This window comes from Schistosoma haematobium, chromosome 4 (genome assembly GCF_000699445.3).
Source record: "Schistosoma haematobium chromosome 4, whole genome shotgun sequence".
NCBI lineage: Eukaryota > Metazoa > Platyhelminthes > Trematoda > Strigeidida > Schistosomatidae > Schistosoma > Schistosoma haematobium.
Genome location: NC_067199.1, coordinates 38722960 through 38750893, shown reverse-complemented (window position 1 = coordinate 38750893; position 27934 = coordinate 38722960). Strand labels below are relative to the sequence as shown.

The 27934-nt window shown below is 32.3% G+C and overlaps 1 protein-coding gene across 2 annotated transcripts in view; it reads left to right on the top strand.

The window, feature by feature from the left end:
- The window catches only part of MS3_00008022 (uncharacterized protein), a 107696-nt gene that overhangs the window by 22840 nt on the left and 56922 nt on the right, over positions 1–27934 (top strand). For both annotated transcript variants that reach the window (XM_051216360.1, XM_051216359.1), the window contains 2 exons: positions 5003–5297; positions 13157–13381. In XM_051216360.1, coding sequence (XP_051066939.1) covers positions 5003–5297; positions 13157–13381 — 520 coding nt within the window. The remainder of the gene's footprint in view (positions 1–5002; positions 5298–13156; positions 13382–27934) is intronic.

Here is a 27934-nt window from a genome sequence, read left to right as displayed (position 1 = left end):
AGGTGTGTTATCTCTCTACTTTTTAAAACCTACCACTGAGAATGGGAATCCGCGAGGTAAGGTGAGGTTTGCAATTATTAGGGGGGACTTTTTCTAAACTCTTCCTTCTTTTGTGAGGTGGCAGGATTTCTGGGGATGTTGTTGGTCATCTGAGGGAAACATCTTATTAGTGCCATACCTCTGTACAGTTTCCACTACAATATTGGCTTCAATCCTTAAGTGCCTGCTTTTAAACTTACGTCCCCCCAACCAACATACTTACCTCGATAAGACCTGAAGGAACGAGTGTTCTAGGCAGCATAACTTTATCAGGTCACCACAATACTCAAACCTGCCCACCACCTCAAGGTTGTTGCAACGGTTGCGTTTTTATCTGACTGAAATTTTACAGGTTATTTTTCGATATTTGTCAGCGTAATCGAACTAGCCGGTTAAATGTACAAATACTAATTTGGAAGTTCGTTCATTTGCTATTGACGTTTTTTTTTATATTTTTCAAATCACTTACTCATGTGACTTCAAATTGTTTATATGTTTTGAAACCTAGATGTTGGAATTTCTGACTGTTTGTTTCAAATCGAATCACATTTGAGTACTAAAATTCATGATGATAATTGAGTTATGGACTATCGCAGCCATTCCGTGATTCACTTAATAGTAATGCTACGAAACATGGTATACGTTGTAGTTGTTTTTTCGGAATCATTAGAAATCCAGCCCTCAGTATGAGAGCTATTTTTAATTGATTCATTCAACTTCAAGTTATTGTAATGAAGTAAGCTCAGTAGCTGTGTATTGGAGACTAAATGTACTTAAAAAGTAGTTCTCATCAATAGCTGAAATCGACTGGTGAACTGTTAGAACATATATAGCGTATGCTTATCCATCCCTCAACTTGACAGGCGATGTCTTCTGGTGTAAGTGTATATTGGAAGAATTCTAGATGCGGTTGAACTAAAACGTATCATCAATACACAAGATCATTAACCGTTGATCTGAATCATGTTGGTCAGATCCACACGGTTATCATAATCAATAGCTGGAGACATTATATAACATGGTTCCGAATAGTTCACGATGATGTAAACACATCTACTCTTTGTCCTTCCTCTAGAACCGATGCATTAATGTGACAGCTTCTGCGTTGTATGTAACCGACTAACTGAAAATCATCATTGTTACGGACTGTTGAATAGCTCCAAATTAGGATTTAGTAAGCGCTTATCATATACATTGGCAACTTAGTTGACACTAATCCAGGATATGGATATCACTTTCAAATTACTCAAAGTTCTCAGAAAATCACGAAGGACAATTATAACCGTTCATTCACTGGTGAATAGGTTTGTGGTGCATTTTTAAGTGGTTTAAGTGGTTGACAATAACTCATCGGTGCAATGCATTTCTGAGTGTGGTGACTAGCCTAGGAGTATAGTCTATTCGTTAACTCTTAGAAATATTCATCAATATATCTTGTAAATAATTACATTAAATGATACAATATTAATTCTATCAGTTGTATAATCATACAAACTATTGTAAGTTTTATATACATAAATTAATGAAATATATTACAATCTTAAAGCTTTTATTTAGTTTCTATTAAATGATTATAATTTTAATAACTAACTAACATCAATAGGAGAATCATCAAAGTCTATAAGTCAGTGAACAGATGTTTTCGGTCCTAGTTCGAAAGCACCATACATCAACGACCGTATACGAGCTGACTAGTTTTTTTAAAAATCAACTTATACCATAGTATATTAAAGTATGTAGTCAGCTGTAGGATCTAGAACATCTATTTCATCCAATTTGAAACTCTTTGGCTGGATATATGTCCACCCTATTGTCAATGTTCATATTGAATTGTCATTCAAACTGCTTAAGATACAAATATAACAACAGAAAATGATCAGAAAAATAGTTTTTAATATTAACAACGGAAAATTACAAATTCTGGCATAGAGTTCAAAGTGTAGTAATGTTAATTGCAATTCATGTTATGTATAAACTGTTTTTATTTGTTCTTCTTTTTTTCTTTACTTAATTATCAAGTTTACTTATCACTTATTGTGATATGCTTAGGTACTCTTCCCCTTTTCTTGTATCACATCACTTAACATACTGATATTTATAAATGGTAGGCGTGTGTTCTATTTCTATAAATCTTTCACTCTATATATATGAATATAATTATGCTTATTCATTAGGGAAATCTTTTATGTATAAAACAAATTATTAAATTGTAATTCGTCGTTAAGTAAAATAAGTTTTTTATTGACTGTAAGAAAAATAAAATCTAGTCAATATTATTGTCATTACAAGAATTATTCCAACTTATTTGACTTTGTCAACATTTGGTCCTTTATTAAAACATAATCAACTATAGATGTAACCATATAACAATGAATTTTCGTATAGATATTGACATATTTTAAATTAATTTTATTTTAGTATGTAGAGATTGCACAATGCTGACTAGTGTTGGGAATAGTTGGAAAAAAGTTAGGGGTGACCAACTCAAAATGTGGCATCAGTGCTTTAAGTCACTAATTTTTAATGTGAGCAATGTTGGTAGATGCAGACTACTTGATTGGGGTCTGAGTGACTATCGTAACCAATGGTTAAAGACAATGGATGAAATGGCTCAGAATCGATCACAATAGAGTAGACGTATACACTCTTTGCCTTCCCTTAAACGGTGAAATTAAAATTATTTCATATTTTTCTTTGTACGAACTAATTCTTTTTTCCTGTACTATATCCTTATCTGCAATCTTTCCTTTATATATTACTACCACTGAATTAACTGCTTCTATGAATTTGGTGTTCATCTTGTTGTGTTAATGAGGTATGGCAACTTGAACCGATGCACATATGTGCCTGGTCCTGCGTTGTAACTGACTGATGTAGAGATTGATAATATCTGGTATATTTCATCTTGGAAAGTTTTATAACTGATAGTACATTACATGAATCTTTGTTCAATGAGGAATACAATGCATAGGTTCACACGATCTCTCTCTCTCTCTCTCTGTTTTTTTTTATGGAAGTAAAATGGCACCATGAAGTTAGCAATGTGAATGTTGACAGTATAAAAATGACTGAAAAAAGTTAAACTAATTTAGTAAATAATAAGCTTTCACTCATTTAACTTGTTGAAATACATTCTACTGAGTCATTTCACCAGTTCATTAATTGATTGAAGCAAAATAAAACGACATTTTTTGTAATCTACAATTGAGTAGTATCGACAGTAAAATAATCTGTCGTCAAATAAAGAAAATCATTCATTTTGACTTTTAGGTAAAAAAAATTTTTCATTTTTATATTGGTTGTTTGAATCTTTTTATTGATGTTTAGGACTTCAATTAATCAACTCTGCCTATATTACTTGTGAATTAAGACAATATTGTGACAATCCGCATAGGATGCACATTTGCCAATAAGAGACAGATCAATTGTGGTCCTAAACATCAATAAGAAGATTCAAATAACCAACACAAAAGTGAATTAAACCATCCCATTGCACAAGCTAGTGGGTATGTGGACTCAGTAGCTAAGCTTATAACACGATGTATTTTGAAGCGAACGGTACCGGGTTCTTGTCTCAAAGCGAACATCAACTCTGGAATGCAGGTGCATTCAACTGAAGAGCCCCAAAATAGGACGAAACGCCCGTCGTGGATTCCTCTACTAGTCACCATCTTTGTTTTTATTAAGGCTAACTGATCAACATTTGATCTCATTTGATAGTGATCATTATCAAAAAAGAATAAATACTTAAACCTAAATTCTAACTTATTGTAGTCACTTACTTAATGAAAAATTTCTTCAATTTCCAATTCAACGCTTCTTAGAAGCATCAATCAGTTTGATGTAAAACACGCTATTTAACATTGGTTATCGTGTACAATAGTGTCCATTCACTTGATCAATTTTTATTTAGTTTATTTCTAATCCCTAAATACCTTTATATGCGATTATGGGCCACTTATTGTTATTCCTTCCTGTATATCAGGTCAATGATATGAAACATTCCTTCGTTTTTTCCCTTTTTCTTGTTCTGTTGATTTTGTAATATAATGGATATATATAACCGTTATTTCATATTTCCTCGATTTCACTGTATAAATTTACACACGTTTACAAAGGTTTTAAACTTCGTGTAGAGTAGGCAAAATGACATGTATTTGTCAAGGTCATGTTCTATATTTATGCATCTATATTTTCTTTTTAAATTAATAAATAGAATAGTAGATACATTCTATAGACTGTGTATTGTTGATTATTTTTCCTGTATAATAAAAGTATTGTGGAAGTGAACTTTATTTGACAATTGTGTTGTCAAATTTTATGTTTTCCCTACTAAAGAATCTCAGTTTTGCTTGTACTGTACTGATTATTTAAAATTATGTATAACAAATATAGATAGATATATATTTTGATGTTGTAAACTCTTTATTGTTGGCTATGGAGATTTGTTTAAGAGATGTTCTTTGACAAGTGTCGTGTTGACTCAAATATAGATGTCAGCCCACAGTTATTCACTGATCTAGATTTACCTTTTGATTTTTGCGTTTAGAACTATATTCTCATTGTCATTACTATGTGTTATGTTTTTTTACTTTGTCAATTTCATCTTGTCGTTCTAATGTATTATGTCACGGTGGGCACCCGAGCAGTATCACATCCCTCACACATATCGAATGAGATCTGTGTGGCGCATATGTATTTGGTGTGTCCTTGTACCAATATCTATGTGTTAAAATAAATAAATAAATAAACGGTGGGTCAACGCAAATTTGTGCTTGACTTAACGTTAGTTATCTGACTGACTGGTTTATTCAATGTCCGTATAGAACAGTAATCTTATTGGTTAGTTGTCTTGCTAAAACATGGTTGCACTTATAATAATTGGCCTTTATTTGACTCTAATGTTCTTCTTTTTGTTTTACTCTTTTGTGTTTACCAAACATAAATAATAATATTTATCTAGCATTTGAACAAGTAATTTCAAAGCTATCAATATCTACTGAACAGCCAACGACATTGAATAATCTGTCTGAAATATGCCCATTATGGAAAAATCTTATTTATATGATTAATCAATTGATACAATCAATAGAGATATTCGGTTTAGATTGTTTATTAAATTTTGGTCCAATCTTAGCTGAACAATGTCCAAGACTACTATTATTACAAGGTAATGGTGGATTTTTAGGCGTCAATCGTAAATTTGTACATTCTATGGAACTTTTATGGAGACGTTTACATTTGATTATGCCAAGACGGTAAGTAAGCATTTTTTTTCTTCGTTGAATTAGTACCTCTGTTTGTTGAGGTTGTTTAATCTTCATATATAATTAAGTAGGATGGAAGTAAATGTATTGATTTACATGTAATTTTCATTCAGCTGACTTTTTGTATGAATTCAATGTGTTTTTTGTTCTGCATGAAATTCAATCTAATTTTTCGTTTATTCAAAATACTATTTATTTGCATTCATTTTTATGTAAAGCTTATTCAGTATGACATTTTCTTTAACTCAGAATCGTTGAATTTAATCTTTACACAATGAAATGAGTTGTAATACCAACTGATGGTTTTAGATCTCTGTATTCCATAATGTTACAAAGCAAGTTTGAAATTCTTTCTGGAGTTAACGGGCAAGGAATGAGTTTTGTCCATTGTTATCGAAGTTAGAATTAGAAATGATATGGTTAGCTCAGGGACGTGTTATTTTTATTGTCTACCTAGTTTTTGTTTCCATCCATGGTTTATCCCTTGTAAACATAATGCTTTAGTCTTTGTTTTGTTACTTTTTTTCAGCTGTATTGGATAGGTTATTGAATTTGATGTACGAGTAGTTCATATATTAGTGTATGAGGAGTGTATTTTTTTCAGTCAGGTATTTTATGTAGTCACGTTTTAAGAAGGAAAAGTTTCATAACTATATTTGTATCTTCAGCATGGTGTTATTGAATTTCTTTGAAATCACGAATCGATCCAAGTTAGACCACCATTGAAGACCTGGAAGCACTAGGCGGCCATTCCATCCTAGTATGGGACTCCTTAACAGTGTGCATCCACGATCCCACACGCAAGAATCGGATTCATATCCCTCGATCTCTCGAGCAAACGCTTAATCTCTGTTGGTTATAGCCATTTCATTTCATAGTATTGTAAATTTTTATTAATACACTAAATTAATTAGTCTTAAATAATATTCAGTTCAATTAATTCAAAAGCATATACAGCCACTCCCAAGGAAGTTCTACTCACTTCGTTCTCCCATCGCAGGTGTTTCTTACGAGATTTAGAGGAGGAAAAGTGAATGTTTGACGCCTTAGCCGGGTTGGTGGGTACGGAGTACCCACCTAGCGGAATTGAAAAACCCTGATTCCAAACCGATAATTCACATGGTCTCCAGGATCCTGAGGGAACAAATAGCGTATGAACACATTGTTGATCACTGGCTATCATAGGACTACATCTTCCAACGTTGCTCCATTGCCTTGTGGACATTCAGACAATTCCTACTCGCAATTATTTGATAACATTCGTTTTTATTTCTTTCATACTATGTCGCTTATTTACTCTCTTCAATTCTAATTTTGTGTATTCATATTTTCCAACTTATAAAACAGTTCACCTATGGTGAAAACCCTGTTCTATCTAAACGATTTCGAGTCACCGACTGGTCGAAAGTCAAATGCTACCACAGAATACGAATACTGAAACAGTTTTTCTGTAACAACGTGCACCATTCAAACTGGCTTCCTTCAATTTTCGCACACTTATGCAAACCGGACAATAGATAGGGCTGGCTATGTCTTTAGAAAGTCATAATATCGACGTCATTGCTAATAAACCACTTGGCGTCCTCCCTCTTAATCTCATGCCTGGATTCAGATTGATCACATCGCGAACAGCTACCGCTGGCGTAGTTGTGTACAAGACTGATGCTCCATCTGGGGTACCTATCTGGACTCTGATCATTCCCTTGTTTACGCTAATCTTACCTTACTTTTCAGTGGCCAACAAGTTCATCGTCCTAAACGGATCGATGTCAGTAAATTGGTTACATCTTCTGTAGCAACTAAATATCAAACCGAGCTAGCTTCTAGGTTAGCTACCATCCCACCGAAAATTATAGATGAGAACTGGCTGCAAATTGGATGACGCCATGAAAACGGCGAGTAAAGTCGCTTGGAGCTTCGCGAAACGTCCCGCTTACAAGCACTAGGTTTCTTCACGTTCCTTATAACTTATTAAAACCCATCGGTCTGATACGAGTAACCTCGACGTTGACCGTGTGTCCATAGTTCTCGTCTGTCAAATGCAACGTGAAACTTGAAATATTTATATTCGCTTTACTATATCAACACAATGTGATACCAGACTGGTAGAAGTATCAACAGTATTAATGATAGCGGAACAGATTAGGTATAGAAAATATGTTTCGAGGAAATATAGGTTCGTAAATCACAAAACTTAAAAATTATCAAGCAACTTAGGATCTAAAGGAAAACAAAGAGTAAAAATATGTCTGCGTCATTACAAATAAATATGAACCATGCCACTCAAAGTAGCCAACTATTAGTCACGATAATCTTGTGGATCTCAATTAGATATGATTTCCTGTAGCTAATGCTAATTTTCCGCAGGTTATATTCATATTTTTATCTTGCTCAGTTTTTTTCAATGTCATCCACATTACTCTGTTATATATACATATTTAGTTGCATAATTTTGACGATTCATTGATTTGTCTGTAAATTCTTAGTATATCCATATTTTTCAAGAGTTGTTTGTATGCTACCATCTTCACTATAAACCCGTCAAGTTTTAATTCGCTGATGAAAATTTCCTAATTTTTATGTCAACTTATTTTTTCTTAAAATTCCTAGTAGATTATCACACATTCTTCAGCGCATCTCAACAATGCTCATCACAGAGACTAAATTTTGATGATTGTTGTTTCTTAAGTATTCTTAATTACTTTTTTTGCACTCTTAGATTTTAAGGCTGTTTTCTAGGTGTTGGTTACTTCCTATATACTTTCGTTATTGGTGGTTGGTTTTAAAAAATACATGAGTGGGGGGATTTTTATAGGCTTGCCAAATAACATGTAACTATTGTTTCACGTTTCCTATCGTTGTTGATAGAAGTAAATGATGAAAAAGTTACGGTGAAAGTGCTTTGTTTGATTTAATTTCATCTCTCGTCACTGTTCACAATGTTCTAATTTACAAATTAAGCATAACTAAGGCGTTGAAAAAAATCTGTCCTTAATACGAAATACATGCTAAAACAAAAATATTCTACATTATGCGTTAAACAAAATAATAGAAGACTAGGAACTCTAGATTACGATACTAAATGAGACATTATACTAGATCATTTGCTACCCACCAACATAATCTTTGACCGATTATTAGATTACACAGACAGAATAACTTGTTCATTTCAAGTATAATCAGTCATACGGCGTGAAATCCAACAGTGAAATCACTCTTTTACACTTAAAAATGAATCATAAGTTAGTTTAGATAGAGAAGCTTTTCTTTTATCATATGTTACTTTCGCTGACCGCACATAACAGATATTGTCATTTTTATCATTGCTCCACTAGTCGTTCCTTGAGAACAGCATAATTGGTTGATGATGGTATACATCATTTGAACTGGTACTTCATAATTAGTAATGAATATGTATCTAAAAGATTGCTCTAGTTTCATATACGAAATTTGTGTTACTGAGTAACTGCACAAATGAGTTAGTTTAGACTTTTTCCTGAATCTTATGCTTTTTGATAGTGCAAACTAGAATCTTGGATGAATGGTCACTGTATGTGTAACGATACGTCAAATAATCCGCTATATATATTTGATTTCATGAAATCCTGTGTATCATACTGTGAAATTTATATTGTAATATTTATCGAAATTATTTGATTAACTCCTTATCAATAATCTCACCTCTGCTTCTACTTATCTCTGATATGATACATTCATTTTTATTCTTGATCTTCTAAAATTCGCATTGATAACGTATTATCCGAGGTTCACTTTTCACATGTCGAGCAATCCTTTTTTATTTTACTGTATATCTACATATTCTTCCATTCCACGAAAATATGCTCATCTACATCTTTTAAAATAGTAATGGATTTTAATATTAATTAGCTAGGGGATTGATTTATTCCACCTACTATTCCAAAGACAATGGAAGATCTTTAATCCTTAAGAATCATAAGTAAAATGTTCCTGCATATCTCTGGAAAAATTTACTATCCTGTTGTATTCATATTAATTTCTAATCTTATAATTCAATTTGTTATTGTTGGGCTTTGCAGATTTCATCCAATTTAAATAGAGGACATTTGTAAGTTACTAGTATTTGTTTATAGATTCTTTCGAAGTATTGCTCGTATATATTGGGACCATTAAGTAAACTATGTTGAGTCTAAACGCAAGTACCAAATAAAGGTATCGAACCAGTTGATGAGGTAACGAATCGTCATCGATTGAGAGGGTTGAGTCATGTATTGTGTGCGCCCAAACACTACCTACTTCAACACGTCATGATGTGTAGTTTCACAGTAGTTTGGAAAAGAGATAGGAGAAACCAAATAAAGACAGTATCGGTCCATGAATTCGTTGATTGTTGAACTTAAGCTGTGTAAGTACTTACAGACTACATTATTGAGGTCCTCTCGATTATCGTATCCAATTGGTCCAGAATTTGGTTATATAGTTCAAAATCGGTTACAATGGCTAATATGCACTCACTTTTAGCCTATCCTTTAAATGTTGGGTTTTAAATTTACCTTACGCTTTCTGTTTCGTTAGTTGATATTTCCTTCTCGAAACTTCCTAAGTCTAGTCTTTTCTGCTACCACTAGTATTGTTAATACTTCTATTAATCTGACATTTGTCTTGATGATTTTATCTCACCGTCATAGATTATTATGCTTTTTAAATAGTTTTTCTTTTGTTATAATCTATAGTTCATAGAAACAGTTTATTTATCACCAAAGATAAAATGTTTAATGTTTACTACTTTCTTTAATAACCATTCTATGTTTATGTGTGTGTGTATGTGCATGCACACTGACTTGATGAGTATCGTCGAAGAGACAACCAATTCATTAATTTAATTGTCTGTAAATAATAATACTAAAGATTAAAGCAGTATGAGAAGTATTTGTTATGGTAAGAAAACAAAATGCTCAAATTATATTATGTTTTGTGTGTTTTTGTTTCATGCATTACTATTCCTCCCTTTTATTAATATTGTTTCTCCCCTTATATAAAACATTCTCTAATATAGTGGGTATGCGAGAGAGAGAGAGAGAGTACACACTTGAGACATTAGCAAATGAGTTAACACTTGTTATTGTTCCATCTTTTCATATTTTCTTGTTTTTATTTAATTCATTTTCTCTATTCCTTATCTCTACTATTTCAACCACCATACACAATATACTACTCTGTTTAACTTTTCATCAGTAGTTTTTCTTTTTTCATTATGAGTAATTTTTGTTTGATCATTGTCATCCATCTTAACAACAAAAAAGAAAAAAAACTGAATTTCACAAGTTTTTTAAATTCAATAGTCGATTTTCTCTGTTCAATCGGAATTTTCCATTATAAACCCCTTTAATCTGGCCGGTAAGAGTAGAGGATATTCGTAGGTTACTAGTATTTGATCAAAGGTGTCTTCGAAATAGTGCTCGTATATCCTGGGACCATCGAGTAAGTAATGCAGTTGTTAGGAAACGGGTACTAGGTAAGGATGGCAAATCAATTGATGACGCAGTGAAACTTCATCAGTTGAGATGGCTGGGACACGTGTTACGTATGCCCAACGACCGACTACCTCGACGTGCGATGTTCAGTGGTATAGTAGTAGATTGGAAGAAATCTAGGGGCGGCCAAACCAAAACATGGCACAAGTCGATGAAGTCACTGACAAGTGGTCTGAGTCATGTCGGTAGGTGTAGACTACCTGGTTGGGGACCGCGAGATGATAGCAACCGATGGTTAGAGACCCTGCATGACGTGGCTCAAAATCGTTTGCAATGGCGCAGGTGCATACACTCTTTGTGTTCTCCCAAATTCTAATCTGAATTCTTCATGTCCCTTTTTCCTCTTTCCAAATTTATCTCACTGGATTATACTCTTTAAATAACATCTCCAAACCCTAATCTTCCCGATTACTGCTTATACTCTTGCTACCTCTAACACTATGGGATTTGAATCGACCACTGCATCTCTATGCTAATGTGGTGTGGCAACTCGAACTGATGTACGTACGTACGAAGTTCTACGTTGTTACTGACTGACTGAAACCTCTTTAATCAAAAAAGTATAATCGTATCTTAATGGTGTACATTATTAGTTATAGTTGATGTGTTAATTAATGTATATGTTACAATCATTGTTTACATTAGTTTGTTTTTTTGATGTTACATTCACAGTGTTAACGGATGTTTATTGGTGAAACTTTTTTAAGAAGATAGCAACGTTTATCAGCAATACAATTTTCAGATAAAAGTGCACAGTTAGGATTTGTTGTTTTTTTGCACAACTGATCATCATCATCATCACCTGAGAGTTGACTGGAATTTGTTGTTGTTAATATTTATCCTGTGATTATTTGCACATGGATTTTAATTGTCAAAATCTTCTATATCTAAACTATGGACTGACAATGTTGTCTAGAAAGATAATGCTAGCTTCACAATCAAAGATCAGTCAAATTAGAGTTAATAACTTTAACAAAATTGTCATTCTTAGCTACCGATCTTCTTCATCTCAAAAATATTCTATCGTTATCTTTCCTATTTTGTTTTAAATATAAGGTTTATGTAACTCTCAGTTAACCATGTACAAATAGGTTTACGTACGTAGCTGGCTTTTAGTATTTTACGTTGGTAACTGAATCTTCCATTCAGTGTTTTTTTCTTTGAAAGTTAAATGGTTGAACCAACAAGCGCCCACCATTCGATCTAAATAAATGTAGATATTTCTTTAAAAGTGAAAAAGCGTGATAGCTAATAACAACGAAAATTTGTTCTGAAAATTTTGAAAACATTTGTAATCGTTTGTGTTGTAAATAAATCATTGTTTTGGTCGAGCTTATACCAATTATGACTTGATATTAGTTTCTGTTTATTTGTATGAAACAATCGACTGGTGAATAATGGATCCTACTTTTAACTGTTGGATCACATGTTCAAATCTTGTTACCTACTTCATTACAAACAAACGACCTTTATCATAAGCCTACACAAACAGAATACTACTGATGATGTGGCTCGAACCAGATTACACAAATTCGTGCTTAGTTATGCACTTGTATTGATCTAAATGAATCATTTGTTGTTAGTAGGTTTGTTTCCAAACTGCACGCATTAAGCTAGCGTGTAGAATAGAGTTAGCTTATCCAGTGGGTGGAACTAGGAACATGAAGATCTGAGTAATCGTGCAGAATAATAAAAATGTGTTAGGAAAGGTTAACTGGAAAATAGTAGTAATGTGCATTCTCGAAAAATCTTGACTAGAATTTATGCAGTAATATTCTATTATATTTATACATATATACGCGTCGATTAAATTCGGATAGTGGCTAGCAGTGAAATTTATCCTATTCGAAGCTCATCAACTTAATCTAGTCTTGATGTCCACACTGAGACTCTAGCACAGCACCTTTCTCTCTAAGTACTCTGTGCGTTTTCCGTTGTTCGGACTATTGGTTATGTTAACTCAGTAATTCTGCAAATCACTTGTCAGCAGTTGTTGCAAATGTTACTGCGTTCAAGTCTCAGTATTATCATCAACAGTGGGACGCAAGTACATTCAATGTGCATCTTGGATTACACGGCTAGTCACTGTCCAACCTTGATTAAAACTTGTGACTAAATGGCAATATTTAGAAACACCATTTGGAATATATATATATATATATATATATATATATATATATATATATATATATATATATATATATATATATATATCAATTATAGCTCTTAACATCAACAACAGGATGATACAAACCAGCACGAATATACACGTATTTTTAAACAGTGAAATTCTCCTTATATATTTATTTATTTATCCATTCTGTTTTTCTATATTAGATTGGAATTAATCACTATGAATAGAATACGATCGTCTAACAATGATCCTCCAACAACATACACATCAACTGCCATGACAACAAGTATAGGTACTACAAATCCCCTTGACTTATTTATTGAAGCTAGCAATCTCATCAGTAGTAGACGAAAACCTTTATGCAGTTTAGATTTATGTACAGATCCAGTTGAAAATGTTATGAGTGAAGTAGATAGAAAAGTTTTTCGGTAAGTTAAAATATTATAAAATGACAGATTATTTGTTTTTATAAGAGAATTCTCTCAAACGTAACATTTTCAAGCATGAAATTCCATTATATTTGTGTATTATATACTTTTCTATATATATTTCTTTTCGATATAATCATAATTTCTATATATATTCATTGTTGAGATGAATAATAAAACCCTAGTTTCAGTCATTCATGAGATAATTAGTTATTCCCTAGTTCCTTCTGTCATTTAAATTACCAATCTTTATTATGCTAATCTAGGAAAACTGTATCATGTGCTGCATTTATAATGGAATGTTCCATTCATAGAGATTATCTGCAATTTTAAAATAATTTTCTACATAAACTTATATTAATTAATAAACTACTGAAATCGACAGTAGACTGAACAGTTGTTTTGTTTTAGTTAGCCACTCAGTTGGACTCATTTACGACTTAAAATGAAATCAAATCCATTTCCTTAAAAAGGCTATAATATCTGTAAACGACAAACTAATCAATATGTGATATAGTGTGCTATTGTGATTCAGTGTTATTATTTAACTCTTATCCTTGTTCTCTTCTGGAATTCCTGGATAAAGCTTTAGGAATCCATCTTGGTAATAGTTTGATTTGACTTTCATATCTATGCATTACTGTCTATCTACTTTATTATACGTTATATGTCTTTTTATTTCACTATTTCTATCATTAATTACTTTAATAAACAAACGGTTTAACACGTCATATCACACTATTAAAATACCCCATTCATAGACGTATACTCTATCAGAATTTTCATGATTTATATATATACTCAATGTTCATTTCTCTTCAGTGCTTTGTTTTTGCTTTTATGTATCATTTGAACTACATTTCAGTTGTTTTCTCAACTGTTATTTAAATTATTATTTTTTTACTTATATTTACTAGTTATGGTTTTCCGATAAATGAAGTTGGAACCATAATTTACATGTGCTAGGGGCGTTGCTTTCTGAACTAACCTACTTTTTGCTTGATGTTTTAGTGGATAAATCTAAAGGAAAACTCGTAGACTGGAAATCTTCGATACGAAACAAATATCAATGTGTAGCAATTATTGTACTCAAAAAGTTTTAATAAATGGCCGTGTTTACTGTAACTTTACAGTTGCACAATATCACCGTTGAACTTTGATTACCGAAAATTTTCACTTGTATGTATCTGCACAAATTAGATTCATTTTGTCAGCAGTGTTGAAGTAAAGCTAAGGGATAGTGACATGGAGGATCTGTGAGCCAATGTTGTCTGGAGCAGTAGCCTAGTGATTAAGGCATTAGACTTCTGGCCAATAAACCAATGGTCTAAACCCCGCTCCATCTACTACGGTTTGGACACTATTATTAGCCTTCCCAATTGTCGTGTAGTTCATACCCAAGTTGTCCGATCTTGCCATATGTCTAAGTTTAATAGTATACTCTAGTCCTCCTCATGCATATCTCACGACTTTAATGCATTTATGTAAGTTTAGGTTGGTATTAACTTTTATGTTAATGTCTTGTTAATTGTTCATTGGTTGACGTGTCAGTTGGTAAATAGAAGATCACCAGTCATGTTTGCAATATAGGTCAACTAATCGATAATCCGACTAGAGAGATCATACAACTCCTTTCATTTCATTACGGTTGTTTCATCTTTTATTCGTAGATTATTAAATAGATAATAAATCAATTAAGATCACTTTCTAAAATGAAGTCCAACCATTAGTCTTAATAATTCTAAACTGTTCTAGATCAATAGTATTTTTATTGTTAGGATATTGATGATTTAAAAAGAATATTATACCAATTTCATCTCCTTCAACAATCCGTAACATTTACTGTTACATATTAAATTATCAGAAAGGGGTTTTATGGAGATTGTAGAAATTTAATGATTGAATCCATAAGTCTATTAAAGCTAGACCATGTTGGAAACCTGGAAGCACTGAACGGCCGTTTCGTCCTAGTACAAGACTCCTCAGTCATCCTATACTTCCGTGTTTTCAATGGTGGTCTAGCTCTAATCGACTCATGATTTCAACTATTGAAATCACTAAAATCTCCCGAAAAACCTCTTCTGATACATATTGAATTGTTTTAGAAAATTTACTTAGAAGTTAATGATTATAGATTTTGGGTTTATTGACAGTCCTCAGTTAAATATGCTTAAAGCGGACAAAATCAGTAGCCTACCTATCAGCTAGATGTAATTACACTCTAGAGTTGATGTTTACTTCAGAACTCGAACCCAATACCTAATCGCAAATAGTATGATACATTCATCCTAAATTCTACTTCTAGCAACATTCCATTTATTTTACACAATAACTTGTATCATAATAACTATATCCACATATGATGTACATATCCCAACTAAAAATGATCAACATTCAGCTAAAAATATAAACAGTTCAATGTTACCTATATCAATCGGTCCATAATCTTAATTAAAAACTTGATAATCTCCGCAACCCCTATACTTATATTGACTAAGTTTAAAATGTGGCCATCTATTCAGTTACCGTACGCTGTATTTTAGTGTTAGATAAATGAAAAAATGATATCCTGATTTTAAGTTTTCTTTAACTACGTACACATTCATCATCAAACTATCTGTCAGAGTTATAAATGTAACTTGTTGATTAATTTACTATCCTAATAGATAACTCAAAATAAATAAATAAAAATTGTATTTAAACTGATAGTGACATTGATGATTACAATTCTTCAGTTTAAGATTAAACTGGCACCAGTGTGTACCATTCTGTTAATTTATGATTACTACTGTTAGGTTTATATATCAGTTTTTTCTCCCTACCCTAGCACACCGATTGCTAATTTTTTTATTTATAATGAATAAAATAGACCCGAAAAATGTTTTCTTTTCTATTTGCTAGTTATTTCCTTATTTGTCTTGATCAACAATTTTGTGCTTACTGTTCATCATCAGTGTCACACAAGTACATAAAATGTTGAAAGACACAAGTAAACAGAATCGATTCACATAAATTTTCATCACCATTTTTATCGTAATTTCGATACACTAGTGACCTGGTATTGTTAGATTATTGTTCCATTTTATATGGGTTTATTTTTCTCTATACGTTATTTGGAATCATAAAGAGAGAGCGAGGGGGAGCGTTTTTAGCTATTGGTCATTATTATATGTGTTCAATGCTCATTGCGTTTTATAAGTTCAATAATTCAGAAATGAGAATGAGTACTATTTTTTTTTTCCCCATTTAAGAAATAGTTTGTCAATTTTGGCCCCATATTTATTCATTTTATTCAATTTTACTATAAACTAGGATGGAGTTTCCGGCCTTCAATGTGTATATTGTTTATTCTTTTTTGTAATTGTTTTAATTACTGTTTTATTGTTTAAATAAAATAATGGAAAATCAGGCAATTCTACCCTAATTTTTCCTCTCAGGGACGTTGTCAAATATATTACGTTTTTATTCTTATATCTTGATATTTCATTGAATATATAACTGGGGAAAGTAAGGTATAAAACTTGAAAGGGAAAGTTTTATTTTTTTTTTACTGTGTTTCTAATATCTTGCGGCGCAACTGTTTGAAAATTAAAAGACAACTCTTTAACTATTGTAACGTTAATATCCTTATGAATCTAATTGAGTTGAATGAATAGGAATATTAAATGAACAATTTTGTTAGCTGGTTGTAGATAACCGGCTATGAACCCTGCTCAACTTAGATTTTTTGCCAGTTATCTGGTAATCGCCCATAAAATGTACTTGCCATTTTGAGTAGACTGATGTCTGATGATGGATCTGAACCCAGATCACTCAACTTCACAGTATGAAGCGTTACTACCAACACTATTCAAGCTATTCAGCAACGTCTAAGATTATGAAACTGGGCGACATGTGTTTATATTTCACATGGAATTTCAGTCCATTTGGCATTGCAAGTAATCTTTGCTGACAATCATTGATCAGAACGTAATTTAAGTCGAATAGTATTTCCGCTGTTGACTACGTAACATAGTACAATCGTGTATTAACATCAGTACATTTACTTTTTCACCATTACGAATGTTTCGCAAATATTTTTTCCACTCCACCTTTCACTCTTTTCATCTACTTATCTTTTGTCAAATTGATTATTTGTTTCATACAACTTGGTCCTTTGATAAATGTAAACAATACGAAAATAATACAATTTACAGAATGGAAATTAATTCATTATTCTATTATAAGGCTTATCACCAGTTGTCAAAATAGCCTAAAATCGCACAGAGGCACATAATTATAAACAAATGTTGAACATACTTTAATTAGTCAGATTGATATGAATGATTTCGAGTACTTCAGAGGCGTCCACATAGTATTCAGTATCCATCAATTATCTAACAATTAAATTTTCGAATACTTTATTACCTTTAAAACATGGATTCACAGGAATGTTTTCAGAAAATCTGTTAAAAACCTACTTTCACTTCCTGTCGTTCTTATACAATTGTTATCACAGGTATAACTGAAGGTGACGTCTATTAATATACCTTTGAATGATATAACAAACAATTAATCATATATAATGAAACCAGCTAAGCTACAGGCAAGCTTCAACAGAAGACAAATGAAGTTAGATCTTTATGTCTTACTTTTGTTATCATGATTTTCAGTTGGTGGATGTGGAGAGTCCACCTAGGGTGGTTTTAATACCCTGATTCTAAACCAATGGTGCACATGGTCTCCAGTATCCTGAAGGAACAAATGGCGTATGAACCAATCGTTGGTCACTGGCTTTCATGGGACTGCATTTCCTTATGATGCTCCACTGTCTTGTGGATCAGACCTTCAGGTCGAAGGTTCCGGGTGTGGTCCCCTAAGAAAACCACCTGCTTCGGTTTGGGCGCCCTGGATCTATCACAGCCCTCACACATATCAAATGAGATTTGTGTGGTGCATATGTATTTGGTGCCTCCTTGTACCAATATCTATGTGTTAAAATAAATAAATAAATAAAAATTTTCACTCCCCTTTTGGAACATTCATTTCATCTTTACTAACTAAAGTTTATTAAATCTCTACTTATAATCATCTATTTCTCTTTCGGCAATTGATGATAAACCTTAGAATAGAATAACTTAATTTAGTTTTGTTCTGTAAATTCTATTATTCTTAACTCGGTTTAAATTTCCTATTTTTTTCTTGTAATTTAATTGCTAATTTATGTTAAACGATTTCAACTGTGAAAAATCTACCTTCTTTGTATTAATATTCGTCTTTTGGTTTGTTTGTTTTTTTCTTTGAACTAACACGAACTGGATTCTTAAGGTGAAACATGGAAACTATTTAAATATTAATTCATTTTTGTATTCTTCTTTTTTAAACATTCCCATTAATGTTTAAGACTGCAATTGATCAGTCTCTTATTGGTATATGAGCATCCTGTACAGATTACCTCGATGTTGTCTTAAGTCACAAGTATTATAAGAAGAAATGATGATGACTGGCAGTGAAATCCAGGACGCGCGTTTCATCTTATTTGGGATTCGACAGCTAGATGTTTCTGCATCCTAGAGTACATTCAAATGACTCCTCCAGTAGAAAATATGTCATAGTTAACCTAATAGACTAACATTAGATAATTGTTGAAAACCAAGAAGCTTGGAACAAATGTTTTTTCGTGTGTAGGACTCCTGTAGAGTGCAACCAATCACCTCACTATCAAACCTATTCCTTCAAGGTCTCATGGTTAACTCTCAACCTTTAGACCATTGAGTCGGAACTCAATTGTTTTCCTGTATAATTTCAACTATATTAGAACCAAATAACTATCCAGGGATCCCCGATCTCCAATACTTATCTAACTTAGTTCGATCTATAGTGTAAACTAGAAAGAAATCCAATAATATATTCCTTTTGATTACACATGTATTCATAGTTTTTCGTTTAATGTAGCTTTTCAACTTTTAACCGGAATGAGCTTACTTTCGAAATGTCTTTTTTAATCTATGCAGAAACTTGAGCTAAGTTTTTATTATTAATTACGATTCTGTAGATTGGTAATTAAATCCTTAATCCAATTTAATGTTATTTGCATATTTCCATCTGATAATTACGAATATATATAAGTTTGGCACTGTAACACTAGCAATTTGTCACGCGATCCTCATCGTCATTTTTTACTTGTTCATGACATTATCGGTGAAATAATTATTGTCAAAATGTACAACAGTACTGCACCGTATATAACACTTAGAATTAAGACTGGGTTTAAGCACATAACTTCCTACACACCCGAAAACCAAAGTTTCACACTATTATTTATAATTCAGTGAGTTAGCAACCCCCTGTTCTAACACAACATTGTGCATAATATTTATTGTTGTTTAATTTATTTAAACACATAAATATTGACATAAAGAGGCACCGAATTGATATGCGCCACATAAATCATTCGATTCTAAACAAATGCGTATTGAATTTTGGGCCACACTTGTTGTCCATCAGTCGAAATCGAACTTTAGTGGACAAAATGGTGTTACCGAATTTCGACTATATTGTTGTTTTTTTTTCATTCTTCTGTCTGAGGAATGCTTAACTGATTTGTGCTTGAAGCTTAAACCCTGAATGCAACCGCGCATATTAAGAAGATAAAGACTTGTGATATAGATTTATTTTACGTAATCGAATATTTATTAAAATATATTCTCCCTTTATATGAAAATCTTTTTTATTGACATTAATTAGTCAAATAATTTAAATCAACTAAAAAACGTGTGGTCATTTCCGGTATTGAAATAGAGGGAAGATATCTGTATTAAGTTGTTCATCATTGTAAATAGGTTGTTAATGAATAGTTTCAAAGAAATCTATATAATTAACTTGATGTTAACCAGTGAACAGTCAATAAAAAAAAACAACACTAGAATGGAACAATTAGATTGTTTTCGTGTGAAATTCTTTATCAGTGTGTGTACTCCATGATATTGCGCAACATCACTATTTTGGAATTTGCCTCAGTAATTTCCTCCGACTGTATTGATATAGTTGTAACCTGAGGTGATGCTCATGTGTCAGATTTTACGTTGTGTACACAATTGATTAAAATGATAGGACTTAATTGATGAAGTTTGGATCTTTATATGAGTATAATTTTCTTCACATGAATACTTCTCAGAGTTTTCCTATGCCTTCCTGTCATTTGTTAGAGATTTTATTTTTAAAAGTATATTTATCTTAACTTTTAATTAAGTTTCTTTTGTGTATGTATAAGTTGAGTTAATGTACACTTCTGTTAGGTTCTACATTATTTCTAACGAATTCAATTGATCCTCAAACGTGTAGCTGAACATTTCATTGACTGGTATTTATTTCCACACTTCGCTATAAATTCCACCTGAATAGAATTTTATAAAACGTTTAAGTCTCCAGTACTTTTTTCCTATTTTACCGATATTTAATATATTAAACAATTTATTTATAATTATCCTTTTATATATAGATGTGTTTCATACTGTTCTATTTTTCAAGATGTGGTTGTTAATGAATGAAAATTAAGGAAAACTGATAAATAGGTTGACCTAAAGTTTATTGAAATATAAGCATAATTAAGTTTAAACAGAGTGTAATTGACACCTTTTTTTATTGTAAACAGTTAAAAATCATCACCATGCCACTCGAGTTAATATTTCAATATCTTGACATCAATTGAAATATCATAATCGCATTCAAATACATTCATTGAACTTCTTCATTACTTATACAACGTTACTATTTGATATGAGAATTTTTAACTCAGAATAGGATAGTTTGACATGCATATAGACGCGTTGCTTATCTGAACTATTACAATTAGTTTAGTATCGCTTTAGCGCCAAAGACGCTTTTAATTGGAATAAACTCCTGTTGTATTTACGAAGCTATCAAGGTACACAAAATTTTCAATTATTTTCATCACTTTATCAGTTAAAATGTGTGCACCCTACTGTTAATTTTTCTGCAACATTGCATATTTGAAACGGAACTTTCTAAATGTTAATTAACATATATTGATTCAATAGGTAATCCCATAGCACAGTTCTGTACAACATAATAATTGTTAACCTGTAATGGATATGACTGTATCCAATCAATCAATCATTTGTCGAAAAGATGAGACAGAAAGACAACCTATATGATATAAATAAATAATATATTTGTAATATCCCGATGAATAGAAAAATTAGATTTTCTGACGTTTCGTGACTTAGTGTAAGCCACTTCTTCAGAGTATAAATAACCAAATTAAAATTAATCCAAGTTTAAATAGTACGACGGAACAACATGAACTTTGGTAATGATACCTACGACCTATATGACAGTTATTCTCATATTGTTTTGTAAGTAAAGTCAATGATTATCTGTATTTCACAACTAACCCCATATTTATTTCTGATATTTGTTTTCAATGGTCATTATGCTGACTAGAAACAGGTTTTTAATATCAGATACGAAGATTCAATCAGTCAGACTGACTGAACATTCAATAAATAAACTTCAATTATTCGTCTTACATTTTAAACGTTCACCTATAAAATAATCAGTTTTACATGTTATTACAAGCTAATTTACTTATTAAACATAGATACCTAGATATGCTGTTTACTATCATTGAATTAAAATTGTTTTCTATCTAGGAACTTTCGTGAAATTTTAAAAATTACATTTGGTAAAGGTTGTATAGTTATATTAATTAGTTTCTAGTTTGCCAGATAATGTCAATCCTTATTTTTTTCCTACCATTACTTTCTCTTAATCAATTCTCATCTCTGATTACTATTCTATACAGATGAACCAACCAAGTAAATAGCATGTTCTCTGTTGAAAGTAGTTATTTCAGTTTAAACGATAAAAATACACTTAGTGGGGAGAATATAATTTATGGACGATTTTGAGCGATGCTAAACCGACCTCGAGCGTGTTCACCTAATAACCAGGATCGAATGAAGGTTATCAACCAGCGTGAGGAACTAGAATTATCATTTACAGTTGGTGGTTAGTGTTAGGAATTAGATTTCGGGTTCTCATCACGAACTGACCTCAACTATAATGCTAAAACTCTATTTAGCCAAAAGGATAAGTGAAGTTCACGCCAAAATTTCGAGACCTGTTATCTGATAACTGATTGGTTTGTCCATAAATTGTAGTCTCGCCCACTTAGTAGTTTGCGGTTAAGATTAGCAGCATTAAGACTTAACTAAAAACTCTGCAACCTAAATTTCACAGAAATCTTAAATTTTAACTTTTGCATTCGATCGATCAATAAGTTACCCAAATTTGGAAAATGACAAACTCTGGGACTTATTTTCCCACTTTTTATTTGTGGTTGTGATCATTTGGTTGACGGGTTTTTGATTCGCTTGATCTCAAGCTTTTGTTTGATCGATAAAGTGTCGCCGTATCCTATTCTGTCCATAAATCATTTTAGTCTAATCATGAACTTTTGGTCTCCTAATTTTGGACTGTAAATGTCCTGTTTTGGGACATACTGTATTTTCGTATTTATCATGCGTTGTGGTACAATTTTTTTGATTAAATTTGAACGTTTGAGGTTTTTACTGTAGATATATTCTCTTCTACTATCCAATCAGGGTCCGCATTGCAGATCATTAGTTAGCGAATAGGAATGTCTACAAAGCCAGTTAGTTAAAGCTTTAACTCACGTTTTGCAGAATCAGGATTGTATTATATGGGCTACCGTATTAAGTGAGTTATTCAGTTCTGAGGCAAATTTTATTACATATCAAACTAAAGAATTAGTAAGCAAACTAATGTCATGTCAGTCAAGCTTAGAGTCACTTAAAATCATCTGCGTGATGACGTTTAACATGTGGATTCAAAAACCATTTTATTTAAGGTGTAGTCGTTCCTAAAACAAAAAGGAGAGTGATTGTGTTATTGTTATGTTCATTTTTGAAAGGTTTATCGGCTAGATTATATTCTGTGGACGACATTTAATCGATACTAAGGTAACCGTGAAATCCTTCAACGACTTACTGAGGTGAGAAGAAGGTGATAAATCAGTGTGAATAATTAGGGTTAGGGATTGGAAGTGCGATTCTCATCACAAACTCACATCAGCTATCATGCAAAAACGCTACTTAGCCGCTTAGAATAATGGATTTCACACCAAAACCTAAGACCTGCTATCGTAAATATGATCCATTCGTTCGCAAATTATGGCCTCGCCCACCAACTCAATGTGTACACATTTTTAGTGATAGTCTCCTCAAGGTACTTTTCTTTTGGTCATCACTTATATTTACTAACTTCTACCTACCCGTCTAACATGCAAATTGAATTAAATTATAACCTATATCTAAATATATAAACGTACAGTTGATAAATACATTATGGCTAATATTAGTCAATTTCACTGTTTATTCATTCTATTATTAAATCAGTAGTTGTAAAAAGAGGTACTACTACCACTGTTGTGGACAAGAGTACAGGTGATGACAACTGATTTACTGTTCAGTTGCAAATCTCCCATCAATTGTCCTTTATATTCTGTCTGATTCTTCTATTTCAAAATTCCTTTCCACTTCCGTTTCTGTTTTCTTCAATTCTCTCTTCTTAGCTTTCTGTTGCCATGTATTTGACTTCTGTGTTACATACTACTGCTACTACTACTACTACTGCGTTTCCGTTTGATATAAATTTCTCTTAATGTTTGGTCTTTGTTTCAGAAAAAATAATCTGCTTTTATCGATTTGCATGTTATTGTAACCCTTAAATTAGTGATTGCTTGAATTGATGTAAACTACATTTTCTTATTGACTTATAATACAGAGTGACGGTATGTTATTAACATGATTCTCATAATAGTAAACAACCCATTAGTAAGTGATTTCATTATTGGGCATCCCTTTGTTGTATAAAATTTACTACAATTTATTTTCTCTCTCTCTCTCTCTCTCTCTCTATATATATATATATATATATATATATATATATATATATATATATATATCACTGTTATACTGCGTATCTTAATTAAATATCTTGTTTCTTATATTCAAGAAAACGTATTTATGTCGTGATCTTTTTCTGTTATAGCGCCAAAAATGAGATTTTACTGTGATGCTTACTTTTTTCACAGTTTCTGTCCCTAAGACTTTGATATCCAGATAGTCAATATTATGCCCATATGGTTTGTTGAGTTGTGTGTGTGTTTTTTTTAGAAGAACACGTAATTTCGACATCTCATATTTTATTATACTGAAGGTTTTTTGTTTTCAAGTGGCCAAATTAAAGCTTGTGAGTTATAATATTTGAGTGGAAGAGTTTTATCCGCCTAATTTACTGATATATATGCTTACTCACTCACTCACTCACTTGATTGCATTTACCTTAATAATGATGTGGATAATGATAGATAGTGTTGGAAAATAGCTATGTTTATTGTTAGATGGGGAAATATTGTGAAATTATTGTTCTTTCTCATAGTATAAAACTTTTTTAAGCCATAGAAAATGAAAAACAACAATCTTTTTCCCGGTTAATTTAACTTTTGATGTGTTTTTGAAGACTGATTTCAGTGAAGTGAATTGAAATGAACAATTTCAGTATATGTATTTGGTAAACTAAGTCGCGATCTTCATTAGTTTTATAATGGTCAACTTTATTCAAATTGACGTAATGAATAGTACTACTACCCAAAAGTTGTATTGATACTTAAAACTGAAATTTCATTTACCTAAATTAAATCAGCATCAAACATATTGAATAAAGTGATGTGTTTTTTTATTTCATAATATTGCTGTTTTTTTATCAATAAAGTATCTTGATTGCCATTGTGTCACGTATACCTTTTTTATAGAAAGACTGTCTAATTTAATTGAACAGGTTTAATGATACGATTGTCTAGTCACTCGGAAATCTCTACCTACACTTAAACTGTGAACAAGATACTAAAGGTAAGAAATGTAAAAATTTTAGGTTTGTGCATGACCTTTACGTTCTGGAATTTCCTGGAGATGTGTTAAAATGGTGATGTAATAGGTGATCATCTAGTTAGAGTATTGCAGGGGGGCGGGATCATGAATGGACACTGCTGAGGAGTCCCATACTAGGACGAAACGGCCGTCCGGTTCTTCCAGACTTTCCATGGTGGTCTAGCTTCAATTGACTCATGATTTCAAATAAATATTTGAATTGGTTTGAACTAATCCAATTTTCATGTAATCAACGAATTCCATGTAATCACATACAGAATATATACACTATTATTTTAGTATAAAGACAGATTTGTATTCATACATGTGGAAATCTGAGTGTCTAATATTCGTTTGCTTCCTTATTTTCATTACTAAGTGGACTGGTTATCGATGAAAGAATTAGAGATCTCCAAAGTAAATAGTAAATCTGTGGGGTAAGATTATGTGTGACACTTCTGAGGGTCGATTTTTTTACCCCTTTCTTCCGTTGTGATAATGTAGCGTTGCTACAGATGCTGGTTATCCGAGGAAAGCATCTTACTGTTTTCAAACTCTACTGTCAATAGTACGACCTCGCTTTCGAACCTTAAGTTGCTGCTCCAAGTCTTACTGTTCTCTGAAAGACCTGCCTTGCATGGTAATACCTAAAGTAACAGGTGTTCTAGCCAATATAGTTCTATTGATACATCACGACAAGCAAGTCGGACCACCACTTCAAGGTCACAGCTACGGTTGCGTTAGGGGGGAAGCCTTGACTGATTTAATAATTGTTCTGTGTTAGTAATCATCACTACATGAAGTTTCTCGCCATTGATCTTGTCTATTCACTGTACAACCTTATAGTTTATTTCTTTCCTGTAAGTATAAATGTTTTGTTCCAACAACATTTTTACCGATTTCGCTAGCAAATTACAATAATACGAGGTTTATAGTACATTTTCTGTGACGCCTACTACAGTAATATTAGTATGTACTGGTTCGACAGATCTTTTGATGATAGCTGAACATTTGATTAAACATGTTGAGTGTCTCTGTACAGAGGACAGTCATTTGTGTGTTTAGTGGGGACCCATTAGTCACAAGTTAGGTAACGGCGACCGTCTACTGTAACTTTGTGCATACTGCCAGCCGTTTCTGGCCAACATCAACTGTCAGCACAATTATCGGCATTAGGCTACGTAGCATCCTCCCTTCGCATCTCAAGCCTGGACTCGAATTGATCTCATCGCGATCAGCTTCCGTTAATGTGGTTATGTTCAAGAATGCCGCTCCTTCTGGAGTACCTATCTGTACTTGGATCATGGTTTGGTCTGTGCCAAGTTTCTTAGCTTTGGTGGCTAAGCAACTTATCGTCATCAACAGATTGATGTGTCCTTCCGCTGCAACCGAATTTCAAAGCAAGTTAGTATCAAGGCTTACCTATCAGTTAACCAGAAGGTGTAGATAAACACCAGCTATGTTTCCATGATGCCATGAAAAAAATATTATTCTAGTCACCTGCAGCTTCGCGAAACTTTACGTTTATAAGCAATAAGTTTCTGAAACCTCCTTACAACTCTTTGTGAAAACATATCTGTCTACTCTAAGTACTCTATGAGTATGATGTTTTAATGGTTTAATTGATTATTTTTTAATAGCTTTTATCTATTCCATATTGGATAAATAAGTAATTTTATTTCTTCCCTTTTAATTATATTCATTAATTCTAATTTGCAGGTAGATAAATTTGCTTATCTCTTACTTTGATTATTTGTGTTCTTTCTATGTATTTCGTCTAATTCTATTAGTCTAGAAGAGAAGGCTATTTTCCACTATTTAGTCTATTGAACACCCTATGTATAGCTTATTTCATCAACCTTCTATAAAATATAATTAAAAATATCTTTATGATGTTAATTTATAGACTTCTGATATCTTGAAGAGGTTAGAGAAACATTATTATTATTATCCTGTGCATCTCACTGTTGGGAAGGTTAATGGTGTTTTATTTTTGGTTGTTTAGCTTAAAGCATGAGTTTTGTCTAGTTTCTCTATTTTTCTTCTCTCTATCACACACACACACACACACAAAACGATGTTCTTTTCTCGCTTTGTTTCTTATTAGCTCTCTCAATATATTGTATGTTTATCAAATTAATTTTAATTATAAGTTGTTAAAAGACAAATAAGTCTTTGAAACTTCAAGTGTCTAAAGTAGTTTGATCCGACTAAGTTATTTCTTTCCATTCATGAACATTTCTCATCGTCACCATCATTGTTCTTTTTTTTCAATCTTCATGTTTTACCTTTTTCTGTTCTTGTACTGCTGCTATCTATCTATTTACGACAGTAGTGATCTGTTAATTGTAAATATCAAAGGTGGTCACTCATAACTGGAAAAGTTTCGTGACAACTCAGATTAGAAAACTGAGTGATGTGTGTTCAAATCCCACAAGGAGCATCATTCTAACCTCAAAATAATACTTATTTCTTCTAACATGAAACGTAAGTCATTTCCTGTCGAGTACCTACAGCCAAACATTTCAATATAGTTCATGCGTTGTTAAGTCACTCAGAATAATGGTCATTGCCAGATTTTGAGTTTCTCTCACCAATA